The sequence below is a fragment of the Lissotriton vulgaris genome, chromosome 1_1 (assembly GCF_964263255.1).
Source record: "Lissotriton vulgaris chromosome 1_1, aLisVul1.2, whole genome shotgun sequence".
In the NCBI taxonomy this organism is placed as follows: Eukaryota; Metazoa; Chordata; class Amphibia; order Caudata; family Salamandridae; genus Lissotriton; species Lissotriton vulgaris.
Window position 1 is genome coordinate 189205453 of NC_141685.1, and position 19379 is coordinate 189224831.

Below are 19379 nucleotides of genomic sequence, written 5' to 3' on the forward strand. Positions count from 1 at the left end.
TATACCTGCCTATTATATACAGAACCAGTTGCCTCAGTACGCATTGCGGGACACAGTTCAGCCCCCTTCCCTGTCTGTCGGGATATGAAACAGAGCTGCCCCTTGTCTCCCCTGCTGTTTGCCCTCGCAATCGAGCCTTTGGCGGTATGGGTCCGTAGAGACCAGGTGCTCCGGGGCTTCGAGTGGCCATGGTCTCGGCCTGACCGGATCGGAATTTATGCAGACGATGTCCTATTTTTTATGACGAACCCGTGGATTTCGGGACCACAGATCCTACAGATTCTCCGGGCATTTAGCCAAACCTTGGGGCTCCATACCAACCCCTCCAATTCAGTATTGTTCTCCGTCTGTGGTATCCAGGGTAGAAATAAGTGGGTGGCCAAGCTGACGAATGTGACAAAAGGCTTTAAATATCTAGGGATTTTCATGTCCCCATGCCCAAAGATCTCATGGGCGCATAACATAAACCCCCTAGTAGCTGGCCTTTGTGACAAGACTAATATTTGGTCATCCCTCCCCCTTTCGTTGTGTGGGCGCTCAGCGATTTTTAAGATGGTCTCTCTCCCTAGAATTCTATACAGACAATATCCCACAGTCGTGGTTTTCTCAAATTAACCCTATACAAAAGAAATTCCTTTGCAACGGAAGGGATGTTTAGGAGGCATTGCAAACATGTGCACAATCTACATACTGTTGGGGCATTGCAGCAGCAGATGTCTACGCCTACTATGCAGCCTTTCACCTTTTAATCGTCAACGAATGGTGATATAGTACACACTCAGATCCAGCGTTCGCCTTGGAACATGCAGTGATGGAGGGGGTCCCTCTCCTCCGGTTGTTGTACAGTAATCATAAGCTTGACTTCCTACCACTATGCCAGTAGTACAGTGATCCGGCTTTGGAGGTACACTGTTGGGGGGGATAGGGTGGCGAGGGCGCCTGACTCAGACGACTCTCCTATGGCATGGGACATCCTTGCATCAGGTTGCGGCTTTAGCAGGATTACATAAATGGGACTAATCGGTATTTCCACTCTTGGCAATGTGATGAAGGGCACCACACTGAAGTCTTTCCAGCAGCTTCAGACGGATTCCCACCTGCATAAAACACAATTCTATACGTACCTACAGCTACATTATGCTCTCACCCTGCAATTCGCACCCTAAGAGACCCTTCCAAAGGTTGAATCTTGAAGGCCACCTCCTTATGGGGGATTTAGGAACACACAAAGATAGACAGACTTTGACGACTCATGCCAAAACGACCCTACATAAAACCAGAGGCGGATATTCCATACTTAACGGATGATGACTGGGCCGAAGCCGTGCCAGCCCTTGGGTGCGGCCATGTCCTCACGATTCCCTCTCATTCAATTTAAATATATACACTGAGTATATTATACCCGGCTTCGCCTCTGGAAGATGGGGGTCATTCATTCTCTGTATACATCAAAAACAGAGAGTAAGGGAGATTACACAGACTATGTGTGGTGGGAACTCCTGGTCCCCGGAGATAAAGTTGAACAACAATGGAGGAGTACCCCCTATAGGCTAGAAATGCAAAGAAGATATTCCTTCTGTATCTGGAGCTTAAGGCTCGGGTTAGCAATAATTGCCCCAACCCTTTACAGGACAGTAGTTGTCCTTAGAGAAGACCCCTCACTCACCAACCTGGTTGGTGACATGCTTCATCATTGGGGTCCCACCCCATAGGCCGAGTGCCCATAGGGTGTGCTGCGACACCTGGTTACAGTGGAGTGGGTTTCTTGATATTTATATGTGCAAAAGGTAATTGTGATAAGTGTGTTAAAAAGGGACCAAGACTACTCACACCAAGACTTTATTCTTGAGTGCTTGGTCCCTGTTAAAAAATATTTGTGGCACCAGTGTCTATTTAGGAAGACTTTGGTGTCTCGAGAAGTGTGATAATTCTAAAAATAGCGTAGTGTGCTATGTGAATTAGTTAAAAATAGGTCTACATGTTTCAACCATCTGGAAAAAATTTTGGTTTTCGTCAGGACCGTGTGTAATGAACGGGGTGCTCCGCACACGCTAAGGTGCGTCCAGCCCTCGCTCATATACAGACCACAAATAATGGTCTGATGTAAAAACGTGTTTTTTCCTGGATCAGGAGAAAAACCTGTAAAAGAAAAACATATAGGGTTGGGTTTTAAGTACTGGGGAGGACAAAACAAGGGTACACACTTAACAAATAATGTGCTAGGTGGGTTCACCCAAACTCAGGTGGTAATAGGACACCTAATGTATCAGGGCGTACCCGTGATCTGTCTGTAGTACAAGACAGCAGTGCTCAGGCGGTAATTACCGCAGCGTGATTGTGCTAAAAGAGAGTCCAGCATCTATGTTGTATGCTAGTTGCTGGGACAGGTGAAAAGGGGGAGGGAGGAGGTGTGGGAGAGCAATCGCCACTATTAGTGCGGCGTTACAACACGCCCTGAAGCTACTCGAAATGATCCGCAACTATAGAGATGTGCCGCAGAAACTCAGGTCGTTTATGTGGTAAATATAGTACACAGAGTTGTAATATTGCTTACACTTGAAGCGGTAATTAGCGCTTCATGGGCATCGAGTTGTCCAAGACGGCAAGTATCCGTCACCTGTAATTAGCGAAAAATGGGAGGCGCGCATCTATTAAAATGTCGCCTCTCTTAAATACATATAGGTCAGGGACGCATCACATGCGTCTTGCATCCGATCATAGAGCACTTACTTGCGGCTTCTGCTCGTCTTGCGTATAAACCTACTTGGTTCTTACTCGTAAATGCCCCGTGGAGTGTTCCGATGTGGCAACAACACCATGAAGTAGACTCATCGCTACTTCCTGACTGGGCGTGGCTCCAACCAGAGGTTCCCGGCGGACCAATCAGAACGAAGCTCAGAGGTGGGCCCCGCTCACGCTCCGTCTGACGTGGCGGTCACGTGGGGTTTGTTTTCGCGGTTGTCACGCGCTTTCCCAGTGTCGGATTTCAGCGCGGGAGCGCGCCTCCCAGACGTGCTTGCGCACAGTAACTCACAGCCCCTGCTCACACAGACACAGCCAGCTCCCACCCCTCTGCATGCACGCGCACACACACACACACACACACAGGCGCGCGCATGCACACACACACCGGCATACAGGCACACAGCCCCCCCCTCGCTCCCTCCCTCCCTCCCTCCTCCCCCTCCCTCTCCCTCTCCCTCCTCCTTACTTCACCGGAGTCGGACTCGGGCTCGCACCATCTGTCAAGGGAGCCCCGCAGAACACTCGAGCTCCTCTACAATGAAGCGGAGCTTCCCCCACAGTCTCCCCGCTGGTCTTCACCCGGGCCCCCTCCTGGGACCCGGGACTTCATGCGGCACTTCTCATCTCCGGGCTCGCGCTCGCCAAAACAAAACTGCAGAGTGGCGCGCATGCGCAGGCAGCCCCAGCCCTCCATCCCTCCCTCCCACTCATCATCGGCTGCAGGGTGGCGCTCGTTTTCCTTCTAGTGGATTCTTTGTCTTTGAGGAGGTGACACCCTTCACATACACCCCTTTCTCATCCTCCTCTTTCTTTTCTTCATTACATTTGTAAGCCTTGTTTCGTCCCTTTAACACTCTGGGGAACCTGACTCATGGGTGACCTGACTCGCTGTATGATCATCATTTGACCCTCTGAGGACAGCTGCATCCACCACATATCTTGGGTTTCTTACGAATCAATAAACCTCTCCACTATGTCTGAAAAACAACAGAAAATTCTGTCTCCTCTTCTGCCAAAGTGTAACGCATACCGCCTGCCCATATTTCACCTCCAGATGAGGCTAGTAGTTCTTCTAAACAGTGATTTTTTTTTAAATGAAGCGCTCGAGGGCTTACAAAATGTTTGCTGCAACAATTACACAAATAATAACTGTTAATTGTAACATTCTCGTTTTTGTAGATCTACTACGTATGTGGTCAAAAAATGAAGCAGCCTAGCAAGAAAAAAGATAGAACTCAATTTCGTAATTTTCCCACTCTGAGTTTTGTTGTGTAATTAAATTAATTATTTATGCAGACCGGATAGATGCTGCTTGGGTCCTCAGCACGAGTTGCCCTGTAAAAAGATATGATAATACTGCACACATTGCTGATTGCAATGTGAAGTATTGGTGATATTGAATGGTAGTGCACCTAGAACGGGGAATAATATACGGAAATCTGTAACCACACCTATTTCTGCATGAAATTCATATACGGACCCTTTTTTGGGAGATATGTTATACTAGCTTTGACCTGAAGGATTTGTCCCAGATATCACAAGTGGCAGAGATTTAAGTGGGATGAAGTAAGTGGGGGTGTCCATAAAATGGTCGTGGCCTATATAATTATGCAAGTGACTTAAACATGTAAGTAAAATTCCCATAGATTGCTACCCTACCCATACGTTTGTATGGAATCAAAACTGCAAATGGCATACTTGACCATTCCTCTGTGTGCTTTGCATAGAGGCCAAGGATTGGATGACCATGTATTCTGAATGTTATGACCCACTGACAGGCATTAAGATAAACCCACACTACCCTTCAGCTACAATTCAATCTTACTCCATTATAAACACTTGTGTGTGACTCAATTCAAAGAATGTACTACACAAGAGTAATATGCTGCCAGTAAAAAAACAAAATACCACAAGACAACGTCCTGGAAAAGCAAATACTTCTAGGAAATACAAAATGAAGAAAGCATGTGAATTATAAACAGCAACGACACAGGCTACCTTACCTTTTTTACGCTTATTTTTCAGAAATCAATCTGTGTTTTTGTCTGTTAGGGACATAAATACAGAGCCCGAAATGGACTTGTTTCAATGTCAGTTTTTAATTACTACTGGGTTTGCGACCCAGAAGGACCCGGTCCTCTTAAAGTTAAACAGAAAGGTGTGGAGATTAATTGTTGCTCTTAATGAAAATCCTACACAGTGTGTAGAAGGTGATTAATAAACGTAATCTCCATTGACTAGGGTGTTCTCCTTAAATATTGATGTACAGAAAGTTATTTTTGTGAAATAAAGGATTCTCCAGGTTACACTGTTCCATCTCCATCCATAGACCCACCCTTGGATGCCTAATGTGAAGGAGTACATGAGTTTTCAAGAGATGGCTTCCTCAGTTCCTTGTGGATGAAAGAGTAAATGATCCCCAATGAGGAAGACAGCCAGTTGTGACCCCAACTGGAAGAGAGAGTATGCTGTTTAGAGCCCTCTGGAAAAGAACATTTGATTGGAGCCACCGATGGGTGACTACACAAAAACCAAAGTTTGTGTAGTAACTGTGTGAGCAAGCTGTTCAGTCACAAGGGTTTCTCTTGGGTCAGGACCCATTGTAATCCTCTCATCCAGCTGAAAATCACATTGTGAAGGGGCAGTTCCAGGGGGCTGAAAGAAGACCATAAACCATCCCACCCATGTTACACGTCTTGTGTTTACTGCTGTCTGTATTTGCGGAGTCGGGACGGGAGCCCTCCCCGGGGGTACATTCCCCGCAAGCATCATGGCCACGCAGCGCTGGAATTGTGTGGCTGTTTATTTTTCTTATGGATGATGCATAGGTGCTTTCATTCCGCCCAGTCGCTGAGCGCGAGCCGGAGAGGTTTCGGCATCGCCGAGTGGCGTTTCCAGTGCCTTGAAGACACTATCTCCTGGTTGCCCCGTTTTGGGACCTGGAATATACGGAGCTTGGACTCATGGCGGCGGCTGTAAATCCATAGACTATGGGCTACTGCTTAAGACGCAGCAGTTCATGGCTTGTCCCGCGGCTCCTTGAGTATTTACAATGTGAGGACCCCTGGGCTGACGCATTGGTTTTATGCTACCCTCTAGTGCTCACAATGCTTCGCATGGAATCGCAATTATCATTATACAAGGCATTGCTCCCTGCATTCCGTAGAGAGAGTACTGAATGACCAGGTATTCTGAAAACTTTGCAACCCACTGACAGGCACCATGTGAAACTCGCTTTGCTGTGTCTGCTGCTCTCACCCTTTCCCTTGCAGCGGCCTGTGAGCAACACCCTGAGTCACCTCCCTCGCAGCCCCCCCTCCACGCCACTGTTTATATTTACCTATGGCGGGCCGTGCACTGCCCTTCCCCTGCTATCATCTCCGACAGCATTTCCCTGTTTATTGTTTACGGCGGCTAGTAGTGCTGTTAATGGGACAGTCCCAGCAGTTTATGGCACTGCGTGAAAGCTTGCACGGTGCTTTGATAAATCACGTAAATACAAAACATGTTGCATTACAAATGCTATAGGTGTCACATTTGCAAAAGGTAAAAGTATTGGCATTGTAAATGACAAAGCTAATTATTTGGCTATTTTCAAAACCAACACATAAATAAAAAAAATGTCATTTACAATACCAATAGCTCAAACTTTCCTAATGCGAGACCTATTGCATTGCAAATGCGTGTTTAGCATGTGGTCATGCTCAAAGAAGACAGTAGAAGAAAGGGAAAATTATTCTTTTGCTATCTTGACTTTGGCGCCTTACCTGTCTCCTCATCCTTCAGCTCTTCCACTGCCTGCTCTTTTTTTCTACCCCTTTATGTGGGATCCTGAACACACCAGTCTCTTCTTCTGCACGCATCCTCACCTCTATCGCTTACTCCTCTGTTCTCCCCTGCCCTCTCTCTACTCTGTTCCTTCCCTATCTTCAAATACATTACATTTGTAGCCATCTACCCCTATCTTCCGTCCTCCACTCTTACTGCTTGCTCTACCTCTGCACTTTCATTTCCCGTTCCCTCTTGAACACAGCTTAGATCTCTTGTGATCTGCTGCCATTCTTTTCTTCACCACATTTTTCCCTTCCTTCACCCTTCACTCTCTCTTTTCCTGCACTCTCTCCTGATTCTTCCCCTGCCTTTCTACTCACATGTTCTCTCTCTCTGCACATTGTTTATCAGTGACCTCTCTGCAAAGGCCACACACACAGATGTAGCCCCTCATCCTAGGCCTGGCTTCCACCTCCATTTTTCTCTAAATGTTTTATTTTCCGTAAAGCTGTAGGAAGGAGTGCCCTGTAACGAGGAATGGCAAATGCCTGATCTGACATTGTTTAAACAATAGCAGGAGCAGGGCATCAGTTGCCGCCCTGTGCCTACTGCCATGGTCCTAGTGGTCTCCTACTCCTGTTGCACACTTTGTCACTATAAACTGCATGGAAATCAGCTCAACATTTCTCTGCATCCATTATAAAAATGACAACTCTATGCATTGAATCATCTTGTAAATATTTATTTTTGGCAATTTACTTTTATTAACTATTTCAGTTTAATTCTACAGAGTGGCAAAGTACGGACTGTGAAATCAAAATAGCGACGTAGTAATAAACAACAAAGCCTCCTCGCATAAGGATGATTATTTTGAGAAAGTGAAGATGACCCGGAACTCTTAAGTTTGCAACAACTTCAAAAAGCAGGCGTGGCAGCCATCTAGGAACAGAGAAAACGATTAAGCCTGAAGCTGATTTTTCTAATTCAAATATTTTATTATGCTTCGCACAGCCTCAAAGTAAAGAGATCAGAAAGATTAAACAAGAGTGAGTTATGAGAATTGAATGGCTTCTTAAATGTAAATCAAACCCAAATGTAGGTCCAGTGCAAGCACTAATTGTAAAAATAATTTCACTTCCAGTGGATATTTGATTACTTACAAGGATATGCAAATCAGAGGAGGTGAATGTCCAGGCAATGCTCATTAAAATAAGTTAACCTTTGATGTAAATTCAATCTAATGAAACATCCTAGAGAAGCTGACCATGAGCTGAAACATATCCATGCTCAAAGCGTCAGAAGTATTGTCAGAACGACTTGAAACCGTGGGAACAAAACTTTAGTCACCTGATTCAAGAAGAGAGAATAAACACAGTGTCAATAAAAGTAATTGGAAATGGATTTCCCTGGATTTCAACAAAAGTAAAGACCCTAGAACAGAACTCAGAAGCCACATATACTCTCTGCTAGATGTTCGTAAATGTAAAACCACCCAAGCCTAAAACTTTTTTTCTTGCAACATCCTCCTGTCATTCTCTGCACTTGTTCTATCTGAACTCAACCTACTCTGCTCACTGTTAGGAAGCCTTTAAAACCCACTTTGTTCAGGTATTCTTGAACTATTGTCATGATGGTAAAACCCAAATGTACTATTCTAATCCCGTCACTCAAAATATTTTAAGTGCTCTAATATTATTGAGAGTGACAATTAAAACTATAAAATAAAACTACAGTGCCATATTTATTGTAAAGAAGTTCATGCCACCATCTCTGCATATCAAACTAATTTAAAACTTTGACAAACGTTTGAAATACAGAACACTTCTGTGCTATAAATGAATCATAAATGTTGACTTTCTCACAAAGGCAACAGGACAAGATGTCACAGTAGCCACAGTGCTCAATATCATTCACATGGCAAAGAAAGTCTCAAATTAACTGTTTATTGTGCTACTGATGATGCTTAATGTTATCTTGTCTTGCCATTACTTGTTGCAAGCACTGAATGCCAGACTAACATCTTATTACTGCTTTATAAAACTCCTACCTAAATGTGGGAAATGCTTGACTCACAAAATGAGTAACTGTTGATAAGAGCCCACCTGGACATAACACAGAGCCTGAATGGGACTGTAACCTGTGAGAGGCGCCGTCCAAGGTGCAAGAGGAGTGCTCAATAAAGATTTGTAGGACGACTTATCTACGCTGCCTATTGAAGTGACAACATATGCGCTCCAGACAGAAGTGTTAAGAACAGAATGTACAGTCTAGTTGAGAGGTTAATTGTGAACATTAACTAAACCTCGCCTGACACTGGATTCAATTTCTGATTTAACATGATGAGTATGCAAGATAAAAATAAATGTGAAGACAATCTCAATACAAAACCCGGTAAGTGCATTAAATATGAGAACAACTTTAGTCATCAATCCAGTCTCACTCAACATGAGTGTGTCAACACTGGGGAAAATCCTTACCAGTGCTATGAATGCCACCCAAATTTCAGCCAAAATATTTTTCTCACTTTCTGTAAGGGCATCCACACTGTGAAAACACCTTATCAATGCCCAGCATGCCCGAAAAGCTTCAGTAATAGAACCAATTTGACTGATCATGAGAGAACGCACACTGGTAAAAAGCCTTATCAGTGCTCTGAATGTGAACAAAGCTTCAGAAAAAAAACCCTTCTCACTGTGCACGAGAGGATCCACACTGGAGAAAAACTTTATCAGTGCTCTGAATGCCAGAAAAGCTTCACTCACAAAACTAATCTTGCTTCCCATGTGCGAACCCACACTGGACAAAAACATTATCAGTGCTCAGAATGCGAGAAAAACTTTACCCAAAAAGCTAATCTCATTCTCCATGAACAAATCCACAGTGGACAAAAGCATTATCAGGGCTCAGAATGCCAGAAAATCTTCAATCTCAAAGCCAATCTTACTTCCCATGTGCGAACCCGCACCGGAGAAAAACCTTATCAGTGCTCTAAATGTGAACAAAGCTTTAGAAAGAAAACCATTTTCACTGTCCACAAGAGGATCCACACTGGAGAAAAATCCTATCAGTGCTCTGAATGCCAGAAAAGCTTCAGTCACAAAGTCAATCTCATTCAACATGAAAGAACACACAATGGGCAAATGCCGCACCAGTGCTCTGAGTGTAAGAAAAGCTTCAGTCTCAAAGCCAAACTTACTTCCCATGTGAAAACCCATACTGGAGAAAAACCTTATCAGTGCCCTGAATGCCAGAAAAGCTTCAGTCTCAAAGCCAATCTTACTTGCCATGTGCGAACCCACACTGGAGAAAAACCTTATCAGTGCTCTGAATGCCAGAAAAACTTCAGTCACGAAGCCAGTCTTTCTTCCCATGTGCGAACCCACACCGGAGAAAAACCTTATCAGTGCTCTGAATGCAAAAAAAACTTCAGTCACAAAGTCAGTCTCATTCGACATGAAAGAGCACACAATGGAAAAACGCCGTATCATTGCTCTGAGTGCAAGAAAAGCTTCCATCTCAAAGTGGATCTTACTTCCCATGTGCGAACCCACACCGGAGATAAACCTTACCAGTGCTCTGAATGCCAGAAAAGCTTCAATCTCAAAGCCAATCTTACTTGCCATGTGCGAACCCACACTGGAGAAAAACCTTATCAGTGTTCTGAATGCCAGAAAAACTTCAGTCACAAAGCCAGTCTTACTTCCCATGTGCGAACCCACACTGGACAAAAACCTTATCAGTGCTCTGAATGCCGCAAAATCTTCAGTCAGAAAGCCAATCTTACTTCCCATGTGCGAACCCACACCGGAGAAAAACCTTATCAGTGCTCTGAATGCCAGAAACGTTTCAGTTATAAATTCATTCTCACTCAACATGAGAGAACCCACACTGGAGAAAAACCTTATCAGTGCTCTGAATGCCAGAAAAGCTTCAATCTGAAAGCCTATCTTACTTCCCATGTGCGCACCCACACCGGAGAAAAACCTTATCAGTGCTCTGAGTGCCAGAAATGCTTCAGTCACAAAGCCAGTCTTACTTCCCATATGCGAAACCACACTGGACAAAAACCTTATCAATGCTCAGAATGCCGGAAAAACTTTAGCCAAAGATCTCATCTCACTCACCATGAGCAAATCCACACTGGACAAAAACCTTATCAATGTTCAGAATGCAAGAAATTCTTTGGCCAGAGAGATAATCTCACTCGCCATGAGCGAATCCACACTGGACAAAAGCCTTATCAGTGCTCAGAATGCCAGAAATGTTTCAGTCAAAAAGCCAATCTTACTTCCCATGTACGAACCCACACTGGAGAAAAACCTTATCAGTGCTCTGATTGTAAACAATGTTTTAGAAAGAAAGCCCTTCTCACTGTTCACATGAGGAACCACACTGGAGAAAAACCCTATCAGTGCTCTGAATGCCATAAAAGCTTCAGTCACAAAGTCGCTCTCATTCGACATGAAAGAACACACAGTGGACAAACGCCGCATTAGTGCTCTGAGTGCAAGAAAAGCTTCAGTCTCAGAGCCAATCTGACCTCCCATGTGCAAACCCATACTGGAGAAAAACCTTATCAGTGCTTGGAATGCCCGAAAAGCTTCAATCTCAAAGCCAATCTTACTTGCCAAGTGCGAACCCACACTGGAGAAAAACCTTATCAGTGCTCTGAATGCCAGAAAAACTTCTGTCACAAAGTCAGTCTTACTTCCAATGAGCGAACCCACACTGGCAACCTTATCAATGCTCAGATTGCCAGAGAAACTTTAGCCAGAAAGCTAATCTCACTCGCCATGAGGGAATTCACACTGGACAAAAGCCTTATCAGTGCTCCGAGTGCCAGAAACATTTCAGTCAAAAATTCAATCTCACTCAACATGAGAGAACACACACTAGAGAAAACCTTATGAGTTCTCTGAATGCCAGAAAAGCTTCAGTCACAAAGCCAGTCTTACTTCCCATGTGCGAACCCACATTGGAGAAAAACCTTATCAATGCTCAGAATGCCAGAAAAACTTCCGCCAGAGAGCTCATCTTACTCACCATGAGCCAATCCACACCGGACAAAAAACCTTATCAGTGCTCTGAGTGCCAGAAAAGATTCAGTTGCAAATCCGCACTTGTTCTACATGAGAGAACACATATGGGAGAAAAGCCTTATCAGTGTTCTAAATGCAAGAAAAGGTTCAGTCAGAAAAATGATATTAGTAGACATGAGGAAAGAGAAAACTTATAAATATGTTTCAGTCCTCTGGCTTCCAGAAAAGCTTTAAACACAAACTGGACGTTACGTCATGAGACAACATGTGTAATTGTAGTTGCAACAGGATTAATTAAGAATCTTGCAGGATACCTTAGACAGACTGCCTACATAGTGGCCAACATAAAATATCCAGAGAAATGCCAAAGTCTGAAAAACTAATAAAGTGAAACTAGAATCACAATTTGGATAACAATTATTATTTGTTTTGCAAATATTTTTATTGGATTTTTCATAAAGCAAACAAGAGGGGGTACCTGCAGGTACTCCTATTAAACATAAGAACATGGTGGTAGGACAAAAGTACATTAAAACTCCTACATTATCAAACAATAAGAGAGAGAGAGATGTCATCACTCTTTTTTGTCATATTGAATGATAGATTTTACAGTGTAATTACGAAAGAGGTGCAGCAACCTCTTCATTATCCTCAGCAAGTCCATAATATGCAGTCCATCTCCCCCATATTGTACAAAATGTACGCAGGCACCCCCTGCTTTTATACTTTACTCATACTTCGGCCATGAAAAAAATCCATGTCCTTCTTCCATTCGGCTATGTTGGGCACCTTAGGAGTTCCCCAGTGCCTGGCCAGCTCCTGTTTGTCCACCACCAAACCCAGATTATTCAGCAGCAGTTTTGCCTGTGGTACATCCATGTCATTGGGTATCCCTAGGAGGACATACTTCGAGTCTTCAGGCAACTACATCCCCTGTATGAAGTTGAGTTCCAACAACACTCGACTCCAGTATAGTTGTAGGGCCAAACAGGTCCATAGGCTTGGATAACAAAGACAATACATAGAGAAGGCGATGGGAGCAATGTATGCAAACAGTCTTCCAATAGGCAGTTACTTTGAATTTCAGTCCAAACCATTGTTTTTGGGATCCATGCCATCAGCATTTCTCCCAACAACTTTTGTGTGGTAAACACATCATGAGACCCCCAAAGTTTACAGATTAAAAAATAAAAAATAATCGAAATTATTTCATATTTTAATGGCACGATGTGATGCAGCACTACTAAGGCTAGGTCAGTGATTTTTATGAGGGGACTTTGTATGTTACTGACTGTCACATATAGAAGTTTGAGATTCAAGACTGGTATTACTGTTTTTCCTATATCTAAAATCTACATGTGATTAAATATTCCCACTACTGCTTATCTTTGTGACACTGGTTTAAAGTGGTACTGAATCTGACACCTTCCTTTCAAAGGCAAATCCTTCATGTGACTTAATTCACACCCAGCTCTAAAGGCCTCAATCTGAAAGAAACAGTTAGTTATAGATTCTTTACCTTAGAATTACCCCCAGGCATCAGACTGGGTCCAGAAAGTTTTTCGTCAGCAGTACCCCTTGCTCGTTAAAAGGTGGCTTCGGTCGACTCAGCGTTCGTCGTTGTCGTCGTGGTCGCCGGAATGACGTCGCAGTAGCTACATAGACGCTGCCCTCACATTCTGACATCAGTTCTTTCTTTTTCCAAGCCAGCCAGCGCAGATCCGGAGATGGTGGTACCTCCAGTCACTTTTTGACAGACTTTTTGCTGACTTTTGTTGACACCGTTTTTCGTGTCTTTGACTCCTGGTGCACGTCAGGGGTGCACTTCAAGGCTTGCGGTTCCTGTAGCCGACTGATGTCAGTGAGGGATCTGCACCGCATGTGCCTGTTTTGCTTGGAGCGCAACCACAACCCCAAGTCGTGCTCCGACTACCGGACCATGAACCAGAAGTCTGTGCAACAGCGGTCCCAGCATCTTCTGAGGCCCAGCAGTCGGCTCCGTGCCGTTCGAGGTCCTGGTCGTGTGGGAGGTCGAGGGACCGGTTGCGGAGCCATCATCATAACTCATCTTCCAAGCCTTTGCACACGGGGTCAGGTAAGTCGAAGCACAAGAAGAAGTCAAAGAAGCACAGTCGCGCTTCGACTTCTCCCTGTCCGTTGGCCGACGCGACGAGGGATGCGGGTGGTGCCTCTCTCTCAGCTCCGCATGCAGAGCCCCAAGGGTCTACTCTGGGTTTCCCTCCCTTCCCGGGACCAGGAGCGACCCCAGCCCAGCTTCCTCCATTTTACAAAGCGATGCATGCAATCTTTGGACAGCCCGACTCCGCTGGTGTGCGTTTGGGCCCCACGTGCTCGGCAGGGGGCTCTGGGCTTTTGACGCCGGCAGCTCCTGCCTAGGCACTGCAGGGTCCCCTTGGATCCAGGCCTGGATCCGGATTGGCACCGGTCGACCTCATTACACCTCCCCTGGCACCAAATCCACCGGCACCACGTCCGCAGCCGATGCCCGCTGTGTCCCCAGTCGGTGTCGACCCGAGCCTACATTCTGATGTAGATAAAGAGCCAGACCGGCGTCGACCGACGCAGGATCTGGTGCCAACGGGTACTTTTGAGCCCTTGTTCTGCCCTGGTTCTTTTAGACCAGATTGGCAGCCAGAGGAGGGTGAGGAGGACTGTGAGGGGTCTGGGGATCCCTTAACTGACCATTTGGGCTATAACCAGACTGGACAGAGGAACTGGAGGTAGCCAGTGGTTTGGATTCCTCACTAGACCTTGGTATGTTGTCTCCTCCTACTGTGGCTACGGAGGAGGGAGCGTCTTACGCCATGGTGTTGTGTAGGGCGGTCGAGGCTCACAACCTCGAGCTACCTACGGTGGAAGTCAGGACTAACCTGACAGAGGTGCTTCAATCGGCCGTGAGCTCTTCGGAGCCCCTGCTACCGTTCAATGAAGCCCTCACAAACATCCTTTTGTGCACCTGGTCCAGGCCCAACACAGGAGCTCCTGTGGATAGGATGATTGTGGGACCCCACCTCCCAGTGACCCCACTTTCCTCTCCCGACACCCCACCCCTGAGAGCTTGGTGGGCCAAGCCTCCACATCTAAAGGCGCATTCCCTAAAGCACAACCTGATAGGGTACCAAAAAGCTGGACCATCTTGTGAAGAGAATGTTTTCCCCCTCCAGCTTGCGACTGCGGTCGGTAAACACTGCTTGTCTATTGGGCTGTTACACCCACTCTGTGTGGGATACGATGGCGCAAGTGCTGCCCCAGTGCCCGGAGGCAGCCCGGGCAATACTCTCCTGTGCTGTTGCCGAAGGGAGAGACGCTGTAAAGTTTACCATCCGCTGTGGGCTGGATACCTCCGACTCACTAGGCAGGACGGTTTCCATGCCGGTAGTCCTTCGACACTACGCCTGGTTGAGGTCGACTGGTTTTTCAGGGGATGTCAAATCCACCCTTATGGACATGCCCTTTGATGGCCTTCACCTATTTGGCGACAATGCAGGAAACACGCTGGAGCGTTTTAAGGACTCTCGGGCTACCACCTGCCCTCTGCAAACTGCTTTCTGCCTCTTTCGTGGCTATGGAAGAGGTGCCCTGCCACGTCCAGCCCAGACACACAGGCCAGCACAAGCTGTTTAGATCCTACGCGGCCGGGGATGTGAGAACCACCGCTGTGGTTCTGGGGGCCAGCAGGTAGGCCAGTCTGTGAGAAGTTGGCCTGATATATGATGCTCACTAGTTCTAGTGATCACCTTGTATCAGTCCAAACAACCCTTATGGTGATTGGTTGTAAGTCAACCTTATAGACCAGCTATCCTAGTAGCGTGGACAAAAGCAGTCTTTAGGCTAAACTCTTTATGGCATGTGAAGCCAGTTGTTTTACCACATGTAACCTTTGAATACCAAATGAAAAGGACACCATGTGAGAAGTTGGCCTGATATGCAGTGTTCACTATTCTAGTGATCACTATATATCATTCCAAACGACCCTTATTGATGATTGGTTGTAAGTCAACCTTGTAGACCAGCTATCCTAGTAGCATGGACAAAAGCAGTCTTTAGGCTAAACTCTAGAGGGCGTATTAAGCCAGCTGTTATACCATCACATATACCCCTTGAACACCAAGCGAAAGGACACCACACAAGTTGTTATGAAAATAAAAGTATATTTATTTATAACAAGCCTACCCTGATCTCTTTATGAGTCAGGGAGCTAAGCACACAACAAAACTCTTATGAAAATACTTCAAGTTGCACAATTTACACAAATGCCCGAGGGGCACGAAAAACCATATACTACAAAAGTGGAATGCGAAATACTAGCAGGTTAGTAACTCGATCCAGAGGCTTTAGGATCGCTAGGACTACACTACAGAACCTTCAGGTTAGGAGCCGGAGACCTAGGGAGATCGGGTGCAGAGTGTGCACTCTCACGCGGGATGCGGGACAAAGTCTATGGATGCTAGTAAAATGCAAAGTTAGTGTTATGGGGCGAACCCGACTAAGTAGAGCTGAAACGAAAAAGGATCTGGACACTTAGAGAGTGGACCTGTTCTAAAGCACCGTGGTACTCGGTTTACCTAGCCCAGGGGCTGCGGCTGCACAGGGTTCAAGTGACGTCGGGAATCCTCGTTGATACTCAGGAGTCTGAAGTAAGTAGTTGCTGGCAGGCGACCAGTGAAGATGTTCCGGGCTGATCCAAGGATGGATCAGTGAAGAAGGATACCTGTAAGCAGAGGGGACCAAGTTCTGAATCACTAGCCAGTGATTAGGTGGGCACCAGGATGGCACCGGACGAGGTCACTCAGCCAGGTGAAGAAGTGACACTGGATTCTGCTGCTGCACGGACCAGGGCGCTGATGTCGACCAGGCTGGAGGTCTGCGAGCTGTCCCACGTCGGATGTCTGCTGCTGGCGATGCTGGATCCGTTGAAGGAGGCAACAAGCCTTGGCTAAGGCAAGCCCACGTGGCGACACACAAATGGCGTCTGGAGTGGACCAGGAGGGTCCGAGGAAGTTCCCTTTCAAGAGGAGACAAGGGCCAGTCTAGAGGAGCTAGACCAGCGGTGAAACAAAAGTAGGAGGTCGTCTGGAGGGTCACTAGCCAACGGGCAAGTGACCGGACAATGTGGCAAGCAACACAGAAGCAAAAGGGCCCCACGCAGATCTGGTGAATGCTGGGGGGCTGGACTTCGGTGCACGTGCTGCTTGGGGTTGGGGCTTCTCTTACCCCAGTGCACCCACTCGAGGGTCCCTCGGCGGTCGTGCTGGATCAGTGTCGTGCTGGTTCTGATGATAGCCGGTTCCTCTGGTCTCGTCGCACCCACGGTTCTCAACTGTGCTGTAGAGGCAGGTAGAGATGGCAGGGAGTCCGGGTCTCGTCGTGCTGGTCGGTCTGGTTCCGGAGGAAGTACGTGCAGCAAACCGCAAGATACTTAGTTGGTGCCTGCTGATGCAGGGTGACTACTCCTTAGTCACAAGGGAGAAATCTTGAGAAGAAGTCGAGAGTTCCTTTCGTAGAAAGTAGTTTCAGGATTCAAAGATGATCTAATTTGGGAAGGGGGCCCGCTCCTATCTTTATACTAAGGAAAGGGGCTGGCACGCGACTAGGTCCTGCCCATGGGTGGGACCAGGAAGGGGGGTGGTTACACCCCTCTCCCCTGTCTGGACTTTCCCCAGCTCAGGGGCTGGTGTGCCCCTGGAACTGGTTCAAGCCGGCATATGCACAGTGAGCACCGGGGTGCCACTTGCAGTCACCTTCCTCTCAGCCCTGCCTACCTGGGATACACAAAATCCTGTCTGGGATGGTGCTAGCACCGCCCCTGACAGGAAACCCTTTGTCCAAGCTCTCCTCGCTGGAAGGACTCCCAGCAGCAGGAGGTCAGACTTGTGTCTGTGGTGGCAGCATCCATTTTGTGATGCTGAAGCTCGAGTTAACTTTAACTGGGGTTCACAGTTACATACATGTTGTGTCCCTCTAGAAGGGTGGAATGCTAACCCCGTCGCCAGAATTGGCGAGGGGTTAGTATTCCAATTAGTATGACACCTTACTCGACATGTTTTGATAAAGCGATACCAGAGTTGGCAAATAACCGCCAGGATTATAATGCACTTAAGAGTATATGGTACGCGTTATCATGGAACAGCTATTAGGACTTGGTTCCGCAAGCTGCAAACGGGCTCAGCTCATGCCAGAGCACCATCTCACATAATTCCAAGCACTCTGCCTTCAGGATTGTTAAGGCCTGCCATAGGAGTGACTGATAGGAATACATGTGTCCATGTTAGGGTTAGATATAGGTATACTGTTAGAACCAGCTGTCTCTAATTGGCAGAGGTATACACTTCTGACAAATAGGGACACACCTTTTCTAGTCAGGGCAAGGGGATCACACCCTTTGATAACCCCTGCTCACCCCCTTGGTAGCTTGGCAGAGCAGAACAGGCTTATCTCAGAGGCTGTGCGTTAAGCATTTATGACCACATACAGTAATAAAGTGAATACACTACAAATGGACACGACACAGTAGTATTATAAAAATAAGGATTAAGCACAAGACCAAATAACGACAAAAATATACACAATCTTAATAAATACTTTTGGAAAGGAAAAGGTTCAAATGTGGATGCTTCTTTAGGACAAAGTCTTTTCGTATCAAGCAATTCTTCTTCTTGGAAACACAGTTCTTAGCAACAAGGTAACCCACACGGGGACTACACGACGTCGAGGCAAAGTTAATCCAAAGGTTCGGCGTCGACCGCGAGGAGCGCCACGTCGAGCCTGGAGTCACACGGACCCCCAACAACACAGTACCTTGGAAAATGAAGCACACGATGATCAGCGGCGTCGAGCAATCCGGCGTCGCGTCTTCGGTGTCGATCAGGCCTCAGCAGTCGTTGATGTTGATGATTCTGTTACAAGTGTGAGCAGCGCTCACGGCGTCGAGAGGGCACGAGGGCAATGCGATCAGCACCGGTGCAGACACGAGGTCCCTTGGAGCTGGAGCCGAACTCACTACTCACTGGCGTTGCTGCTGGCGTCGATCGGGCCCGGCGGCCGGCGTCGAGGAAGCGGGACACTGGAGCCGTTACTCACTATGTCGAGCTGGATTCGGCGACGTCCGTCGGCGTCGAGATTGCTGGTTCTTTCAGAGGTGCTGGGTTCACAGGTTCCAGCAAATAGCACTTTCAGCAGATGAAGTCCTTTAGCCCTGTGACTTCAACAGGAGACTGGCACTCTTCCAGTCCTTGGAGATTTTCTTAGCAAGCGTGAGAGTACACACACAGTTCCTCTCTCCTCGTTCCTTGGCAAAAATAAAGAAGCACTGCAGGATTCCCCCCCAGCAAACAGCACACTGGCAGAAGGGGTAGGCACGTCCTCAGATCAGCAGGCCTCTTGTCCTTGATTACAGGGTTCCTTGTCAGAAGTGATCTGATTTCTTAGTTCAGGGGTCCTACTCTTATACCCCTTTCCGGCTTTGATCCCTTTGTCCATGCAGGGGACTTTCCCAACATCCTGGGTCTGTTTTGGGTGGAGCCAGGCAGAAGCACCTGGCTTATTCACTGAGCAGGGCTGGGTCCTCAGACGCCTACCAGGAGGTGGAGCCAGCATTGTTACTGGCAGGAGCAGAGCTATCGGCCTCCTGGCAGGAGGTGGGGCTAGGATCGTCCATGGCAGGCACAGAGCCATCCGTCGCTTGGCAGGAGGTGGAGCCAGCATTGTATCAGGCAGGGCAGGCTATCAGCAACTACTCTCCCCCTACTCTCAACGCAAATGTCCCACTCATCCCACACTGACTCATCCAGACCTCTGGAGCCA

General features: G+C 46.8%; 1 protein-coding gene across 2 annotated transcripts in view; it reads left to right on the forward strand.

Annotated features, from left to right (window-relative positions):
- The window catches only part of LOC147738139 (uncharacterized), a 254737-nt gene that overhangs the window by 60531 nt on the left and 174827 nt on the right, over positions 1-19379 (forward strand). Inside the window, exons 3-4 of one of the 2 annotated variants that reach the window (XM_086952155.1) lie at positions 7307-11213; positions 11542-12109. The exons of the other annotated variant lie outside the window; for it this stretch is intronic. Of the exons in view, the coding sequence (XP_086808281.1) occupies positions 8853-11012 (2160 nt within the window). The 5' untranslated portion in view covers positions 7307-8852 and the 3' untranslated portion in view covers positions 11013-11213; positions 11542-12109. Of the gene's footprint in view, positions 1-7306; positions 11214-11541; positions 12110-19379 lie in introns of those variants that run through there. 2 annotated transcript variants of the gene reach the window in all.